The sequence below is a fragment of the Chiloscyllium punctatum genome, chromosome 1 (genome assembly GCF_047496795.1).
Source record: "Chiloscyllium punctatum isolate Juve2018m chromosome 1, sChiPun1.3, whole genome shotgun sequence".
Lineage (NCBI taxonomy): Eukaryota > Metazoa > Chordata > Chondrichthyes > Orectolobiformes > Hemiscylliidae > Chiloscyllium > Chiloscyllium punctatum.
In genome coordinates, this window is record NC_092739.1 from 70600410 (window position 1) to 70618162 (window position 17753).

At 40.9% G+C, this 17753-nt stretch overlaps 1 protein-coding gene across 1 annotated transcript in view; it reads left to right on the top strand.

Moving 5' to 3' along the window:
- The window catches only part of grxcr1a (glutaredoxin and cysteine rich domain containing 1 a), a 95960-nt gene that overhangs the window by 47580 nt on the left and 30627 nt on the right, over positions 1–17753 (top strand). Inside the window, exon 3 of the mRNA XM_072571856.1 lies at positions 14402–14467. Coding sequence (XP_072427957.1) covers positions 14402–14467 — 66 coding nt within the window. The remainder of the gene's footprint in view (positions 1–14401; positions 14468–17753) is intronic.

Genomic DNA, 17753 nt, shown 5'->3' on the forward strand with positions numbered 1-17753 from the left:
CTGTAATTATGGCATTTAAGATTGTTGCATGAGTGCAAGTCAGGTAAAGATGTTGACAAGTCCTTTAACAGCTGATAAGGCAGAGGGAAGAGCAGTTGTTGGTAGCTAAACTGATTACATCAATCCATTGCTGAATCCAAAGTGTATAACATGTTCACATAGTCTTTTATACACCTGCCATGCCAGTAGAACTTGTACAAAAATAGAACCTGAAAATGTTGAAGAAACTCAGCAGGTCTGGCATCTTCTGTGGAGAGAGAAACAGAGTTAATGTTTTGCGTCCAGTGACCCTTCTTCAGCAATTTCTGTTGTTGCAGATCTTCAGTATCTGTAGTTCTTTGTTTTATTATAGTAGAATTTGTAGGTAGCCTCAAGCATACAGCCTCCATCAAGAAGCATTCCTGACACCAAGCTTACATAGCTCATCGTCAATCAATATTATCTTGCATACTATTATCTTCATAGTAAAAAACAACTACCATTACTCAACTTTCATTATCTGATACAATCATGTACTAAAGCTGTTCCGAAAATGGAAAGATACTGACCTAGATTTGCTGCTGTGATCTCCTGACTGAATTGAGTCAAGTTCATGAAATACATTCATAAACATGAATCAGTCAGAGGGAAAATTAACAATTATACAACAAAGTATTGACTTATGCCTCCTAGTTGATGCACACTTTTCTGGAAATTACACATTGAGATGGAAGGTTGCAGAGTTTCCATCTTGAACAAATAATGAGCAGACTTAGGACATAACAAACAAATCTTTATCGATGCTACCAAGCAGTAATATAGAGACACTATTAACCTGTAAGCAACAACTGGAAAACACTATCTCTATCTGTCTGTCTGTCTGTCTCATCCTGAAAAAATGGTTTCTCATGAAAAAGTAACTCGGAGGAGCAACTATTACTGAGAGCTCAAAATTTACAAATTTTACCATTAATGAAGAAACAAGGAAATTTAGGACTTAGGTCATTTCTCACAACTCAAGTTCTCTAAAAACTTCAACTTGCAACTGGTTGAACCTTCTTGTGCCCCCACTTCTTTTTAAATTTATCTGCTGAGTTTGTGTACATTGGATGCCATGTTTTGAATATTTTCCTTGAAATAAAGTGTCTCTTTCTTTAACTCAAAGAAATCTTTGGCTCAATAATTTTGATGAATTAATTATATTTTAATTGAGTGTGATAGGCAGAGACTAAAAAATAAATAAAAGTACTTGTTGCAACCAGTTGAGTGAGGAGCCTATCACTACACCTAATCAGGTTATAACAATGAGCTTGCTGTACAGAGTATGTCATTGATCCTTCAAGGCACATTGTGATATTGTCTTAATGGAATGAATGAATTATGAAATAATGAGTGTGCATCATCGCTAGAGAAATGCTGTCTTGCAGCATATCATACAATAGTTAAGAATTGTATTAATTCTTGAGTAAGATATATTGAGCTCTACTGTAATGTATGTACTGTATAATATTAGGAACTTGCAATAAAAATAATCCAAGGTTTTAGTACCAATCGTCGGTGTATGATTGGTAGTTTTGAATGAAATATTCAGTAACACGATAATTTCAGCTTCCAAGCTGAAACGCTTATCCTTTTTGTTTGTTTGATATTTACTTTCTATCCATTCATTGCCCAGGAGAAAGGAAGCTATTGACAGGTTGATACCATTGGTCAGGGGTTGCCCAACCTAACAGGGTCCTGGCTTAATACGATACAATTCATTCCACCTCTGGAGGCAACCCCCAGGTGATCATAGAGTCATAGAAAGTCATAGTCATTAAGCATACAAACAGGCCCTTCGACCCACTATGTTACCACAAACTCCAAGCTACACTAATCCCAATTACCTACATTTGATCCATAGTCTACTATGCCTTGCTATTTTAAGTGCTCACCTAGATAGTTTTAAATGCTGTGAGACTATCTGCATTTCCATCCTCTCAAGCAGCACTTTCCATATTTCTACCACTGTATGGGTGAAAGAATTCTTTCTAAGATCTTCTCTAAACCACTTACTCCTCATATTAAACTTGTGTCCTCCAGTCTTACATGCCTGGCATGGAGAAAACATTCTCACAATCTAAAACTACATTCAGCACAATTGATTTGGCCATGCTAAATTGCCTATAGTGTTAGGTACGTTAGTCAGAGGGAAATGGGTTTGGGTGGGTAACTCTTCAGAGGGTCGGTGTGGATTGGTTGGGCCAAAGGGCCTGTTTCCACCTGTAGGGAATCTAATTTAAAGATTCTCACAATTTACCCTGTTGATGCTCTCATAATTTTGAATACTTTATCAGATTTTCTCCCCTGATTATACCCCCCCCCCCCTCCTCCCCCACCTTCCCAGCCTCCTCTGTGCCAGAGAAAACAAACCCAGCCTATCCAGTCTGTCCTCCTAACTGAGATTCTTCATCCCAGGCAACATCCTGGTGAATCTCCTCTGCACCCTCTCCAGTGCAATCACGTCATTCCAGTGGTGTTGTTGATGTCTGCTTTGATCCATAAATCCGGACAACACAAGTTTTCTGTACAACAGCAATAGCTTTATTATCGGACAGCCGGAAAGAGATTCAAAGCGTCTCTAATGTAGCTGAGTGCCTACTTGTAGTGACTCTTCCTCACGAATCTCTGGGTAAAAACAAGGACTGCAGATGCTGGAAACCCAAGTCTGGATTAGAGTGGTGCTGGAAAAGCATAGCAGGTCAGGCAGCATCCGAGGAGCAGGAAAATCCAGACTCATGAATCTCTGCCTTACACCCAGAGACAGTATATTTTATAGAAATTAAACAAAGAGTTATCAGTCACATGGATGACTGTCATCACATAATTTAAAGTAGGTAATTATGAATTTACAAAACTGGATGAATGTCGATGTCCTGTAACAATGTGTGAATGAACTAGAGAAACTGATTATCGTATTTTCCATGATTATGTGTTAATGGGAAGAAATTAAGACAGAAAGGTTTACCTGCTACAAATAGGGAACTCACATACTAATATGGAGGGGAAGTAAGGCAATGTGAGAGGGAGGCAGTTAACTGGGTTGGGGCCAGGGCTATTAGTCCTGTCTGGAAAGGACAAAGGTCTTGCCTAGGCCTACTTGTGTGGAATGGGGGAATCCACATGTGTGGATTGAAAGAGTACAGGCTTTCAGTTGCTGTTGCAGTAAGTCGGATTTTTAACCCTAATGCCCCCATTGTGCTGAAAGAGAAGTAAAGCATGGAATTGACCCCTCTGTGACATTGTAACTTCCTCAGTGTGGCAGCCAGAACAACCACAATATTCCAGCTGTGACCCAGGTGTATAAAATTGGAACAATAGTTGCAACTTCCTATATTCTACCCCGTGACTAATGAAGACAAGCATCCCTGTCACTTCAGGGCTCTTAATTTCAATTACTCAACACTGTTTTACCCCTTCTACACTTAATTTTCACTCACTAAAATTCTATCACCACTCTGTTTACCTCTGTCTCACAGCTCTTCAGTGCAAATGAATTCTTGCAGAATCTAGAAACCAAAGCTTGTAATGTGGCAAATGCAAGTAAATGAAGTCTCCCAGAATTAAATTTGTAATTTCTATGTATGTTGTGCAAGAAGTGTTAACGTGATACTGAAGGGCATGGGAAGAAACAGGAATGATGGGTGAATGGAGCAATGATTGTAGGAGGGAAGCTGGTGAGAATAAAACAAAAAGAAATTGCCTTATACCTTTCCCGAACCACAGGATGCTCCAAATTACTTTACATCCAATGAAAAACAACTTCTGAAATGTAGTCATGATGGTAGACTGTGTCCACCTGAGAGATGGGTTTCAATTTAATATCTCATCTGAAAAGCAGCACCTCTGGCCGTGTGGTATTTCCTCCATACTGCCTTGTAGTGTCAGCCTTGCTCAAACCTCTGGACTATGACCTGAACCCACAATCTCCTAGACATGTGTATTAAATGCTAGGTTTTGTCTGACTGGATATAATGAGGCTGGACCTGTGACTAAAGAGTAATTAAGATTGGAGGCAGGACTTTACTCTTAATAATGTTGTGATTGTAGTTAACATTTTGTGCTCAAACTTCAGATATTGGTTTTCTTAAAATCTCTTCCCATTAGCAGCAAAGATGTCCCCCAGAGGTTCGAAAGGTTGAAGATAAACAGTAAGAATTGGAAATGAACTTACTTGTTGTATTGGACCTCCATTCTGAAAAGCACAAGTTGGACCAGTATGTCTCACTTGCCCATTTTACTGAAATTTCCTTCTCAGTTGCCTGGCAGAGTTTCTGCTCCTTACACCTCTGTATCTCTTCATACAGCATGACATTCACAGGTGGATGATATCTAGTCAGCATTTGGAGGTTTTGCCATGGGTTTTTGCTTGGCAGAACGAACTGAAATTGACCCACAGATCTTTGGGTTCACTAGATGGCCTATTGGTCCATTTGACCGAAATTATGATGTTGATTTTCACATTGAATGAGAGCTAGTCAGTGATTTCTTGATGGGATCTTCATTTACTAGAATCAGTATTCTGTGATGGTAGCCACAGTGAAGGACGGGCCAGTTAAACAAACGTCACGTGGTCCACAGCTGTAACAGGACGATCATGTTGTTGCAGCAACAGCAGTAATGCTCTTCAGTCTCAGGTTGTGGTCACAAATATTCCTTCACCTTAATCTTTCTTCATGGCCATCTGGAAGTAGACTTCAAGTACACTCTACTTTCTTCAAATGTTGATTAATAACAGCTCTCAAAGCGGAGAAACAAATGATGCACCCCTTTTCTAACTTTCTGGAGTTCAATAATTTCAAAATTGTTTGATTTTTGTTTTACTCTCCTCGAACACTTCTGCACTTGACACTGTTCCAAGGAGTGCAGTAATAGCTAATGCAGTGCTAAGAAACTGACACAAAGAAAGTTATATTTATTTGGAGAATTATGGTAGCTACATTTTCCTTTGTCTAATCCAGTGGTTTTTCAACCGGTGTGCAGTGATATAGTGTGAAGTGTGCTCTGAAATTTTTGCATCCAGGCTTCTGATCTCCTCTGGAACCTTCATGTCTATTACTGACATGAATCTGCTGACATTTGTGTGCACAGGAAATGGGAAATCCACACGGTTAGGTAGCATATGTGCCTTGATGTTGAATAGGTTGGGAACCACTGGTGTAGTCAATGTAGGAACCCATAATGATCATTTAATGATCACATTTCCTGTTAGAATGCCCCCAGAATACCCCACCCCTCCAACCATAACAAGGACAGAACCCTCCTGGTGCTCACCTTCCACCCTACCAACCTTCGCATAAACCACATCATCCGATGACATTTCCGCCATCTCCAAACGGACCCCACCACCAGGGATATATATTCCCTCCCCAGCCATTTCCGCCTTCCGCAAAGACCGTTCCCTCCGTGACTACCTGGTCAGGTCCATGCCCCCCCCCCCCAGCAACTCACCCTCCCATCCTGGCACCCTCCCCTACCACTGCAGAAATTGCAAAACCTGTGCCCACACCTCCTGCCTCACCTCCATTCAAGGCCCCAAAGGAGCCTTCCACATCCATCAAAGTTTCACTTGCACATCCACTAATATAATTTATTGTATCCGTTGCTCCCGATGCGGTCTCCTCTTCATTGGGGAGATTGGACACCTCCTAGCAGCGCGCTTTAGGGAATATCTCTGGGACACTTGCACCAATCCACCTCACCGCCCTGTAGCCCAACATTTCAACTCCCCCTCCCACTCTGCCGAGGACATGCAGGTCCTGGGCCTCCTCCACCGCCGCTCCCTCACCACCCAACGCCTGGAGGAAGAACGCCTCATCTTCTGCCTCGGAACACTTCAACCCCATGGCATCAATGTGGATTTCACCAGTTTCCTCATTTCACCTTCCCCCAGCTCACCCCAGTTCCAGCCTTCCAGCTCAGCACTGTCCTCATGACTTGTCCTACCTGCCTATCTTCCTTTCCACCTATCCACACCACCCTCCTCTCACCTATCTCCTCTGACCTATCACCTTCATCCCCACTCCCATTCACCCATTGTACTCTTTGCTACCTTCCCCCATTTTCCTCTCTGACCTATCACCACCATACCCACCCCCATTCACCTATTGTACTCTATGCTACTTTCTACCAACCCCCCCCCCCTCATTTATCTCTCCACCCTGCAGGCACCCTGCCTCTATTCCTGATGAAGGGCTTTTGCCTGAAACATCGATTTTCCTACTCCTCGGATGCTGCCTGACCTGCTGTGCTTTTCCAGCACCACTCTAATCTAGAATCTGGTTTCCAGCATCTGCAGTTCTTGTTTTTACCTTGTATTTCTGTACCTGGCTCTCTCTTAATTCAGATGATTGCGGTAGTTGAATTTTCATTCCAGTAATCTACTCAGGAGGTCATGATAATCATTCATCGATCTGAGCAAAACATTTCACATAGCAACTCATAAGGTTTTGTAGACAGTGCTTCAAAGATTTGGATAATCAATGATCTTCATCACAATCCTAAAGCTACTTCATGATGTCAGCACAATCATGACTGCATTTCAAAAGTAAATTTTTGAGCACTGTAGATTTTTTCCTGTTTCATTTTGATTCCTTATGTGATCCTTTATCTTTCCACCACTGATGCCCTTCCATAGTGTCTGTCAGCTGTGTACAGCTACAGTGTCTCCTCATTCAGAGAAATTGGCTTGTTGTTAATGTAATAGTTTTGAAATAGGAGACACACAGTAGCTGTACACAGCTGACAGACACTAAGGAAAGTCTTCAGTGGTAGAAAGATGTTGAAGTTACACTGTTCCAGCCAATTTGGTGTCTTTGTGTAGTCACATATTGTGTATTCCATATAGCTCTTTGGAATCTTTATTAACTATGTCTGATTAGTAATGTAAACTCTACTTTTTGCTATCATGCAACAAATCACCTTGATAACTAAGCCATGTGCCTCTTCCTTTCATTCATTGGATGAGGGCATCACTGGCTTGGCCAACATTTATTGCCTATCCCTAATTGCTTGGAGGGCATGTGAAAATCAACAATACAGACACAGGAATGTGGGGGCAGTGAATTACTTCAAAAATACCTTTACCCTAGGCCACATCCTGGCAGAGTTGGCAGATACCAGGAAGTGCCAGCAGTGGCCATCAGGGTAAATAACATGGCAGCAGCATTGTGGAGTCAAAGTCCAGACAGAGACACCACCACATGGAGAAAATTTCAGAAGAATAGGAAAAAAGGTTTTGTTTTGAAGAAAAATGAATTTACACTTGAAGTGTACTACTTTGAGAAGGCCCAGACAGTCAGACAGCAGCTAAAATAGTTGAAAAATATGATGCTGGAAAAACACAGCAGGCCAGGTAGCATCCGAGGAGCAGGAGAATCGACATTTCGGGCATAAGCCCTTCTTCAGCTCAGCTAAAATAGGATTACCTACCAAGAAAGACTGCAGTAGCTGTGGAAGCAGCCTCAGGACAAGTGCAGCATTGAAAAGACAAGCCTTCACTAAGAAGCCAATAAGAAGTGCAAGCAAAGGAATATGGGCTCGGGAAAGAGAGAAAGGCCAGCCACATTTAAAATAGGCAGAGCACAAATTTTCCCATTTCCTTTTTAGAAGGACCATGGTGAGCTTGTTAGATGGTGACAGATGCATCCCCCTCCAACACTGGGAAAAAGGGGTTTCAACAAAACCGTTGTTGATGAATTGGTCAAACGTCTGTCAGGCAAACATTTCATTGGACTTTCCAGGCTGAATCCAAAAAGCTGAATAAGAACAATTGAAATTACCTACGATGACACAAAATAAATGGGCTACACTGCTTGGAAACGTGGTGGAGACAGGTTCAATAGAGATATTCAAGAGGATATTGGATGGTTATTTGGATAGAAATGATGTTCAGGAACATTGGAAACATTGGTGAAGGCACAACGGCCAAATGGCCTCTTCCTTTTGTGCTGTTACAATTCTGTGATTCTGTGAAATGTCCCATGTTGCCGAGAAGAACGAGTGGTCAGCAAGCCAAGGGAGGCTCAGCCGAACTTGACAAGAACAAATAAATGATCGAGAATGTGCTACCGATCAGTACAATGCCTTGTGTTGAATGATGGCTAGATCAAAAGTTCAGCAAGTTGGTCAAGAACACATACTTTGAACATGAAAAGCGTTGCACCATCATAGGTGACCTATTCATGTAGGATGGAATATTATTTACTTCAGCTTTCCTTCACAAAGATGTATTGGAAAAGATACGCCAGAGGCAGGTACAATCAGGATTCAGACAGTGGCCAGAGATCTTCAAAGCAATTGAAGATCTTACAGCCGATTGTGAAATTTGTGATTTTATAGGACTGCCAGATCTAGAAAACATTTCTGCCATCACTGATGTCTGGCCAGAATATTAAACCCAGAATTTTTGTGGGAAGAAACAAAGACTGAAAACTTGGCTGCACGGTGGCACAGTGGTTAGCACTGCTGCCTCACAGCGCCAGGAACCCGGGTTCAATTCTCACCTCAGGCAACTAACTGTGTGGAGTTTGCACATTCTCCCCGTGTCTGCGTGGGTTTCCTCCGGGTGCTCCGGTTTCCTCCCACAGTCCAAAGATGTGCAGGTTAGGTGAATTGGCCATGCTAAATTGCCCATAGTGTTAGGTGAAGGGGTAAATGTAGGGGAATGGGTCTGGGTGGGTTGCTCTTCGGAGGGTAGAGGTGGACTTGTTGGGCCGAAGGGCCTGTTTCCACACTGTAAGGAATCTAATCTAAAAAAACAGAACGTGAACCACAGCCCACTTGAGCTCAGTCAGGAGTCCTTCCCTGAAGTTGGTCAGATGGCAGAACATTATGGTGAACAAACTGATAAAACAGGATATGAATACTAGTGCTGAGTGAGTGCAATCATACAGTAACACCAATCATAATATGAACAAGTGTAGTACACCAATCAAACAGTGAAAAAATGGGCTGAAACTTGCATTAGTCTGGCAGTATGTTATTTTCATTGAGTTTCATGGAAGGTTTCTCTCTGCAAGAGCTAGTGCGTTTTCTTCTGTTATTGGTTCAAATGTGCCTCATTAACTAGATGAACACTCCTATGGTGCTCCTGTCATCCATTGTTAGCCCAATTCTCCGACTCACCATAACTGGAGTACTCGCCATGGTTAAGATATCCTGGGATCCCTGGTGCTGAGCCCATACTTAAAACTTGTTATGCATCTCATCAGGTGCTCGTAGTTCCCAGAGTTACCCTGGGACATTAGAATACAACAACATAAGCAATAGGAGCCAGAGTAGGCCATTCAGTCCCTCAAGCCTGCCCTGCCCTAGGCCTCAACTTCTCTTTTGTACCAATTCAGCACTGCTATCAACTCCCTGATAATTCAAAAATCTATCTACCTACTCCTTAAATACTTTCAGTGATCCAGCCTCCACAACTGCCTGGCTTAGCAAATTTTAGACAATCGCCATTGACTGGGAGCAGAAATCCCTTCAGATCTCAGTTTTAAGAGAATATCCCCTGATTCATGGTTCAAGATGTCCCCAGCAGTGGAAACATCTCAAGCCCCCTCACAATCCAATTTGTTTCAATAGGATAATACTCATTTTCTCAATTCTGATCAGTAGAGGGCCTTTTTAGCTATCCTTCATAAGTCAGCTGAGTCATCCCAGGTATCAGCCTCATGAATCTCATTTGAACAGCCTCTATTGCCAGCATATCCTTTAAAAATATGAGTACAGAGACTGTACATAGTGCTCCAGGTTTAGCCACCAACTACCTGTGCACTCTAACAATACTTGGTCAGTTTTAAACTCCAAAACCGAAGCATTAAAGCTCAGAACTCTATTTGTTTTCTTAACTATTTGCTGCATCTGTGTACTATCATTTTGTGTTTCACGCATAAGAGCAGGAAGTGCCTTTTATCAACGTTTTTTTTGAAGCCTTGCTCCTTAGTTTATCTAATAGTCTGCCTTCTTTTATCATCTCTTTGAAATTAACCTTTATTAACTATTCCAAAGTATTCCAGATGCATCTGTTTTATCACAAGAAATGCCTTTATACAAACAGGTCTTCAGACACCTCAGCACCAAATGCACAAGATCAACTCTTGAAGATTAAACTAAAATCAGATCTCCTTCTTCACAACACAAAAAAAAAACAAAATATCAGTGAAACTCAAAGTTGCACTTTGTTCCGAACGTGAGTCGTGTGACAAGTTTTCTTGGGCATGTCACCCTCAATGTAAATCTTCCATCCACATTCTAGCTCCCTATGAATTTGGTCCTTTCAATCTAAGCAAGCCATTTGTGGATGTGCACAGTCGAGCTTCTCTCTATCTCTCTGTCTCCTAAACCCACAGTGCAATGTTATCTTTCAGCCATGCAGCCACTTGATGGTCCTATGCACACCAGTTGGTATGTTGGCACATTGGCTTCCACTTTCAGAAGCTGCTGCCTTGCACAGATCTCAAGGGTCTACCTTGCAGAAAAAAATAATTAGAGGGAACATTGCCTGAGAGACTAACATGTCTGTCACATTCATTGACATTTCAAGAGAATCTATAACCCACTGTCATTTTGTATCTCTCCCTCTGTAACATATCCATCTTGAAGCTAATTATCAAGGCAACATAAATTCGCATTGGCCAAGGCCAATCCCTGTAGAGATGCTAATTAGCTAGTCGTGTGACCCAGTTCTCTTTTATCTTAGAAATAAATAGATAGTTTAAAACATTACAGTTTAGAATTTGATATTCTCAATATTTTGAGCTCTGAAAGCTCAGTTTATCTTCAGAACACAGACTGTTGCCATTGTCTCCAAAAGTATACATCTTCAAGGGAAACAATATGAATATTCTTTCGTCGCTAACAATCAGAACACCCAGGCTTACTGCCACACAGTAAATATAGTACAATACACCACAGGAACAGGCCCTTCAGCCCACTGAGCCTGCACTGCAAGGATTAGACCCCTTGCTTCTTGCCCATATGTGGTTTCTATCCCTCTGTTTGCCTCCCGTTCAAATGTCTATGAAGATATGCCTTTATATGCTGCTAAAGTGTCTGCCACCAGATAAGTAACATGGTACCCTTCAAGTTACCTTATTTTAAAGATACATGATTGTAGTCATATTGAAATGACTTGCCAGAGGTACGGTTTGTTCTGCAGCATTGGTTCTCAGCCCTGCTGATGTGCTGTTGTTAGACCCACAGCCTTTCCAGTTTCCCATATCTTCAGCTGTTTCTTGATATTTTATGGAGTGAATGGAAATGGCTGAAAATTGACTCCCTGTCCTTAGATTTGCTTAACATCTGTTCCATCACTCATTTTCACCAATTCGGGGAGGTGAAAAGTTATAGGTTTGAAATGTCAACTTTATTTGTCTCTCCACTGATGCCATGTGAGCAGCTAAGCAACTACAATGTTTTGTAAAATGACTCAATAAGTTTCAAATTTCCTTATTTTCATTTGCAATATTCCTATAACATTAACTTTGATAGGCCTTTTGCTTTGAGGTAATTGTGATAACATTTTTGTGTTAATCTTGATGCCACTCAGAATTTTTTTAACATAATCCTTTCTCTGTACGTCTTCCTGTCTTCTTCAGCTATATCTTATTTCGATCATAGCATCTTGGATTTACACTACTGTTTTCATTTCTGTGTTCCTTCCTTTTGTTATGTGTTCTTTCTTGCTTCTTTTGTTGACCGTGGTTGTTTTATTTCATGAACTGAACTCTTTCCCATTAGGAGTTTACCTTGGTCCTGCATAAAGCCAGACTCTATTTTGATCAGCTGAAACGTTGATTTTCCTGCTCCTCGGATTCTGCCTGACCTGCTGTGCTTTTCCAGCACCACTCTAATCTAGACTCTATTTTGATCACTGCCCATTGTTCATCTTCAATTTTACACAATTATGGTCGAGACTAGGTTGTTGTCCACATCCCATTAAAATTAATCTTGTCAAAATCCATAAATAATTTAGTTAAAATAACATTAGGAGGGATTTTACCTGATTATTTTTACATTGACCTGAAAGAAACTCAAGGCAATTTTAATACCATTTCTCTGATTATATTGCAATATTTGAGGGAGATGATTTTGAAAAGATATTTGTTAGGGATGTCAAGAAAAGCTTTTAGAAAAACAGTTCACAGTCACTGTTAATAAAGGCCATTTAAAAACTGATGCAATTATTAATTAATTGAGTGGCACGGTGGCTCAGTGGTTAGCACTGCTGCCTCACAGCACCAGGATCCTGGGTTCGATTCCAGCCTCGGGCGACTGTCTGTGTGGAGTTTGCATATTCTCCCCGTATCTGCGTGGGTTTCCTCCGGGTGCTCAGGTTTCCTCCCACAGTCCAAAGATGTGCAGGTCAGGTGAATTGGCCATGTTAAATTGCTCATCGTGTTAGGTGCACTAGTCAGAGGGAAATGGGTCTGGGTGGGTTACTCTTCGGAGGGTTGGTGTGGACTTGTTGGGCTGAAGGGTCTATTTCCACACTGTAGGGAATCTAATCTAGATAAAAATATGCAAATTAGACATTCAATAGATTTTGCAGATTTCTTCAAGCCCAAATGATACAGCATGGATGTGACAGCCACATTTCTGGTTTAACTGTAAGAGTCTTGTTAAGTGAACAATAAGAAGTTGAATGCATTGCTGTAACTAATTAGAGATTGTATAAATATACTGATATTACTATAGAGTCTGTTAAGTGCATAGAAGCCTTGGGTCTCTCCCATATTAGCTCCCACTTTACACTGCTGAAGTTAAAATAAGTATTGACCCTTTCAGAAACATGTACAGCAGAATGTGCTATGGAGTAGTTTCAGATCAACCCATTTTATCTGGATATTGTTCAACCTACATTGAGCTCTGTGAGAAGCTGTTGAGCAGCAGCTACACACTGTCATCTTGTAAAGGCAAAATAATTATGTCCATTGGCACTACATTTGTAAAAGCTGTGTAAAGAAGTTAGCAGTCAGCTATAATGAAACAAGTCAGCAGGAAGTAACAAACTAGAATACTGATCAAGTAGACTTCTGGTGAAGGCTTGGTACATATATTGGGATACAATTTTGTGATTTCATTTGTTTTTAAAATGCCTTCACCAATTGCATTTCACATAATTAACCAATTCTAGATTCTCAGATAAAGAAAGTGACTCAGTCCAACACTGATTGCAACATTGGTAAAAACAAATACATAAAATTGGAGCTGAGGTAGACAATTTGACCTCTTAACCATGTTCTAATATTCAATACAATCATGGCTGGGCTGTTTCAAATTTCATCTTCATATTAATCCAAACATGTTCATCTTTTAGTTTCTTACCTAACAAGAATCAATTTACAACAAAAACAGAAAATCTCAGCAGATCTGACAGTATCTATGGAATGAAAGCAGAGGTAACATTTCAGGTCCAGTAACCCTTTTTCAGAACTGATGGTAGCTAGGAAATAGTTGGCTTTCATGCAGAAGATAGGGACGGGGTAAGGAGTAAACAATAAGTGTAGCTAGAGTGCAAAGAGAGAGAAGAACAGTTGGACAGACAAAGGAGTAGATAACAGTTAATGAATAAAAGGAGAATGAATAACTATTAGTGGCTAATATTTATTTATCTATTTATCTCTTACCTATTTATCTCTGCCTTTAAAATATTTAACGGTTCCTGCCTCCACCACCTTCTGAGGCAGAGATTTCCAATAAGGCTTAACTGTACAATAGAATTAGATGGTTCAGCACAACAGAATTTGCACCCTGTATATTTGAATTTGATTGTAAGTAAACAGTTATGTTGATATTATACTCCATTTGAGATTTTACTATTTAACACACAATGATATTGGATGTGTCAAATGTGTATAATGTCTGTACTATTGTCCTGCAATGTAACTGTCAGCAGCATAAAGAAGGTACCTAACAAAACAAGTAAATTGAAGAAACGCCATTATTCCTGGCAATATACCTGAACAAATGCAAAGTAGAAAATCTGGGCATTATACTCTTTGTTTTGATCCTGACCCTTGTTGTTCCAGTTCAGTGGATGCAAAACAGCAGTTGGAATATGACAAGTGGCCCCACGATCCAGGTATCAAAAAGATACAAAATATTGGATTTGCATTCCACTGACTGCTGCTATAAATCACCAAGTGAAAACAGCATCGCCCTTGACTACTCCCACAGTCAAACAACATGCTTACACATTCCCCAATGGCACCGATTAAGTGGGGTAAAGTACACCAGGACTATATCATCAAACATCATTGCCTTCAGGGGAGGGAAGAATTTGGGGGAAAATGTATGCAACATGTAGTCTAACTATAATGTTCCTTCACTTAGAGATTTGATGTGAAGCTTCTCTTAGTGCTATTATGCATTTATTTGCTAACAGGGTGCAGAGAAAATATTGTCAATGAATGAATCAGGGGAGCTACAAGATCTCTTAACAAAGATTGAGGTAAATATACATTTAAAACAAAAGTAGCATGCCTTAGATTTAGAGAAAGTTCAGCTTTATTTACTTTAACATGTTATTTCCCTAAGTAACAGCTATTGTGAGTTGTTTGCACGAATTGATTTATTTCTGATTTAATTCTCATGTCAATTTACCAGGTTTTTTTGGCTGTATTTGTGATATAATATACACATCATTATTTAACCCATTCATAATTAAGAGCTTATTAGTTTTGTTATACATTTCTTGAGCTTTAATCAATCAAAAACTTTACAACAAGTCATTATAGCTAATCTCCTAATTAGCTATAACATAATTTTAAATGTGTTGCAAGAGATACTAAAATTTGAGGGTTTAATTTATGTGTTGTTACACTTGTGTAGAAATAGTCATCGATTGTAGCAATCAGAAGCATCGATATATATGCAGGGAAGTAGGGAACCACAGTGAAGGATGCAAGCGGCCAGAGAATGTGATGATGCTGGTTAGAGCACATTACAGCTGGGGATTCTTGAGGATGAACCTATCATTCAGGTAGTTTGATCGGCAGGGTGGGAGAGAGAAGTATTTAATGACACAGTTTGGACCTCAGAGCTTCATTGCATGAAAGAGAAAAGACTTTAGATCAGAGCAACGGATGGTTGAAAGAACAAGCTCATGAAGAAGCAAACTGTATATCTGTTTAGATTGCAATTAGGTACAAATGACCTTCCTGGACCACTGTAATCATGTGAACTGTACTGTGAGGTACACACACACTGGAGACAGGTATTTCAGTAAAGACACATTGGAATTCAGACAGGTGTCCTGTGAATATAGACCTTGGTGTGAGAGGTGAAACTGTAAAAACTTACAGTTGTGGCCAGAGGGATTGCTCAGAGTGGTGAAAGTTGCTACAAGCCCTGAAGGAAACTGAAAAGGTCCAAGGATGCAAGCTGAACCATTATGTTAGACATAATGCTTAGAGCTTTTCCTATGCCAGCTTGTGATGAAGTGGAAGCTGATATGCAGCTGAATTAGCAGCTTTTCCAAATGCCATGGCAAAATCATGAAACTGTAACAGATCTGTTTAAAAATCAGATCAGTTAAATATAGTCATGCTCTTCAAACTGTTGTGAAGAGCTTGTTTCAAAGTGTGTTCCATCATACGCCTCTCTGAATGACAGAAAAAACCTGTAGAAAATTCAGAAGCCTTGAAGGTATGCCTTATACTATGAGTGAACATACTTCTGAATGGAATGAATTCAATATTAGGGCCCATAGTTAGGAAGAGCCCAAACAGAGTTCATAGAATGCCAATGTAAAAGAACAATCATGTGCATTTTGGGTTACTTGGATAGCTCAAATTGTATGCTAGGATGTATGCAAATTTTAATTTTTATATTTTGCTTGTTTTGAAATGCAATCATGTACAAATGATTAATTTGGTCTTCCATAGTTATGCGACCTCGACCATAAGGTGAACATAGAGGGGGCAGCCATCCTTCAGGAACTTTAATGAATAAGCTAGCGTTCTGTTGAGTGTAGGAGAAAATCAGAACTGGAGAGGGCTAAGGTTACATCATTAGAGGTTTGGAGAATTTGGGAGCAGGTTTTGCTGATGGGATGATGGAGAACACTGAGGTTGGTATAAGAGGTAGGTTATCCACCATTTGGCATCCGGGTGATGTTTTCTGTGTTTGACAGAAGGAATGTCAAGGTTCTTTGAAGAGCAGGGTGAAACACCCCTGGAAAACCTTTATAATAATTGTTGAATTATATTGTGGGTTCTTGATATTAACTTGCAAATGAATTGTCCTGCTCCTTCATACCAGTATACCACATGGTCCACTGCTGTGAAATGAGTTAGGGATGTGTTACTCATTTCGTTTTTATTCTGATCTGTCCCTTAATATTCTCCCACCTGCTGTTGGCAGGCAGTGGGTGCAGTAGTTACTGTCAGGCAACTCTTTATTTAGTATTTCTATGAAAGTTTCATTAAGAATGTTTACAAAAAATGTTTACCAAAATGGACCCGTTGGTTCTGGCAGCAGACACAGAGGAGTTCATCAGACGAATGAGACTCTGGGAATTCTTTCAAGGTGCCAGCAGTGATCCCACTGATGAACTGGAACAGTCACCACAGGGATCTGTAGAGGAGTGACCAAAGAAGGTGTCAACATGGACCCCACCGGAGGGCCGCTGCCCTGGGCTTGACATATATGCTCAAACTGTCAGGAAATATATAAATGCCAGATTCATCAGCCGTACCCACAAGGTAGAACAAAACATCACCCGTTCACAACGCAATGCCATCCAGGCTCTCAAAACCAATGACAACATTGTCATCAAACCAGCAGATAAAGGAGGAGCCGTTGTCATTCAGAATAGAACAGATTACTGTAAGGAAGTGTACCGACAACTGAACAACCAGGAACACTACAGGCAACTACCAGCTGATCCGACCAAAGAACACACCCGAGAATTAAACACACTGATCAGAACTTTGGATCCAGTCCTTCAGAGCTCCCTACGCGCCCTCATCCCACGTACTTCTCGTGTAGGTGACTTCTACTGCCTTCCAAAGGTACACAAAGCCAACACACCGGGACGTCCCATCATGTCGGGCAATGGGACCCTATGTGAGAATCTCTCCGGTTATGTGGAAGGCATCTTGAAACCTATTGTACAGGGGATCTCCAGCTTCAGTCGCGACACTATGGATTTCTTACAGAAACTCAGCACCCATGGACCAGTCGAACTGGGAACATTCCTCGTCACAATGGACGTTTCCGCACTCTACACCAGCATCCCCCACAAGGATGGCATCGCGGCAACAGCCTCAGTACTCAACACCAACAACTGCCAGTCTCCAAACACCATCCTACAACTCATCCGCTTTATTCTCGATCACAATGTCTTCACCTTTGACAACCAATTCTTCATCCAGACACACGGAACAGCCATGGGGACCAAATTTGCACCCCAATATGCCAACATTTTTATGCACAGGTTCGGACAAGACTTCTTCTCTATGCAGGATCTCCAACCAACATTATACACCAGGTACATTGACGACATTTTCTTCCTCTGGACCCATGGTGAGGAGTCACTGATAAAACTACACAGTGACATCAACAAGTTTCATCCCACCATCAAACTCACCATGGACTACTCTCGACTATCTGTCTCATTCTTGGACACATACGTCTCCATCAAGGATGGACACCTCAGCACCACACTCTACCACAAACCCACAGACAACCTCACAATGCTACACTTCTCCAGCTTCCACCCAAAACATATTAAA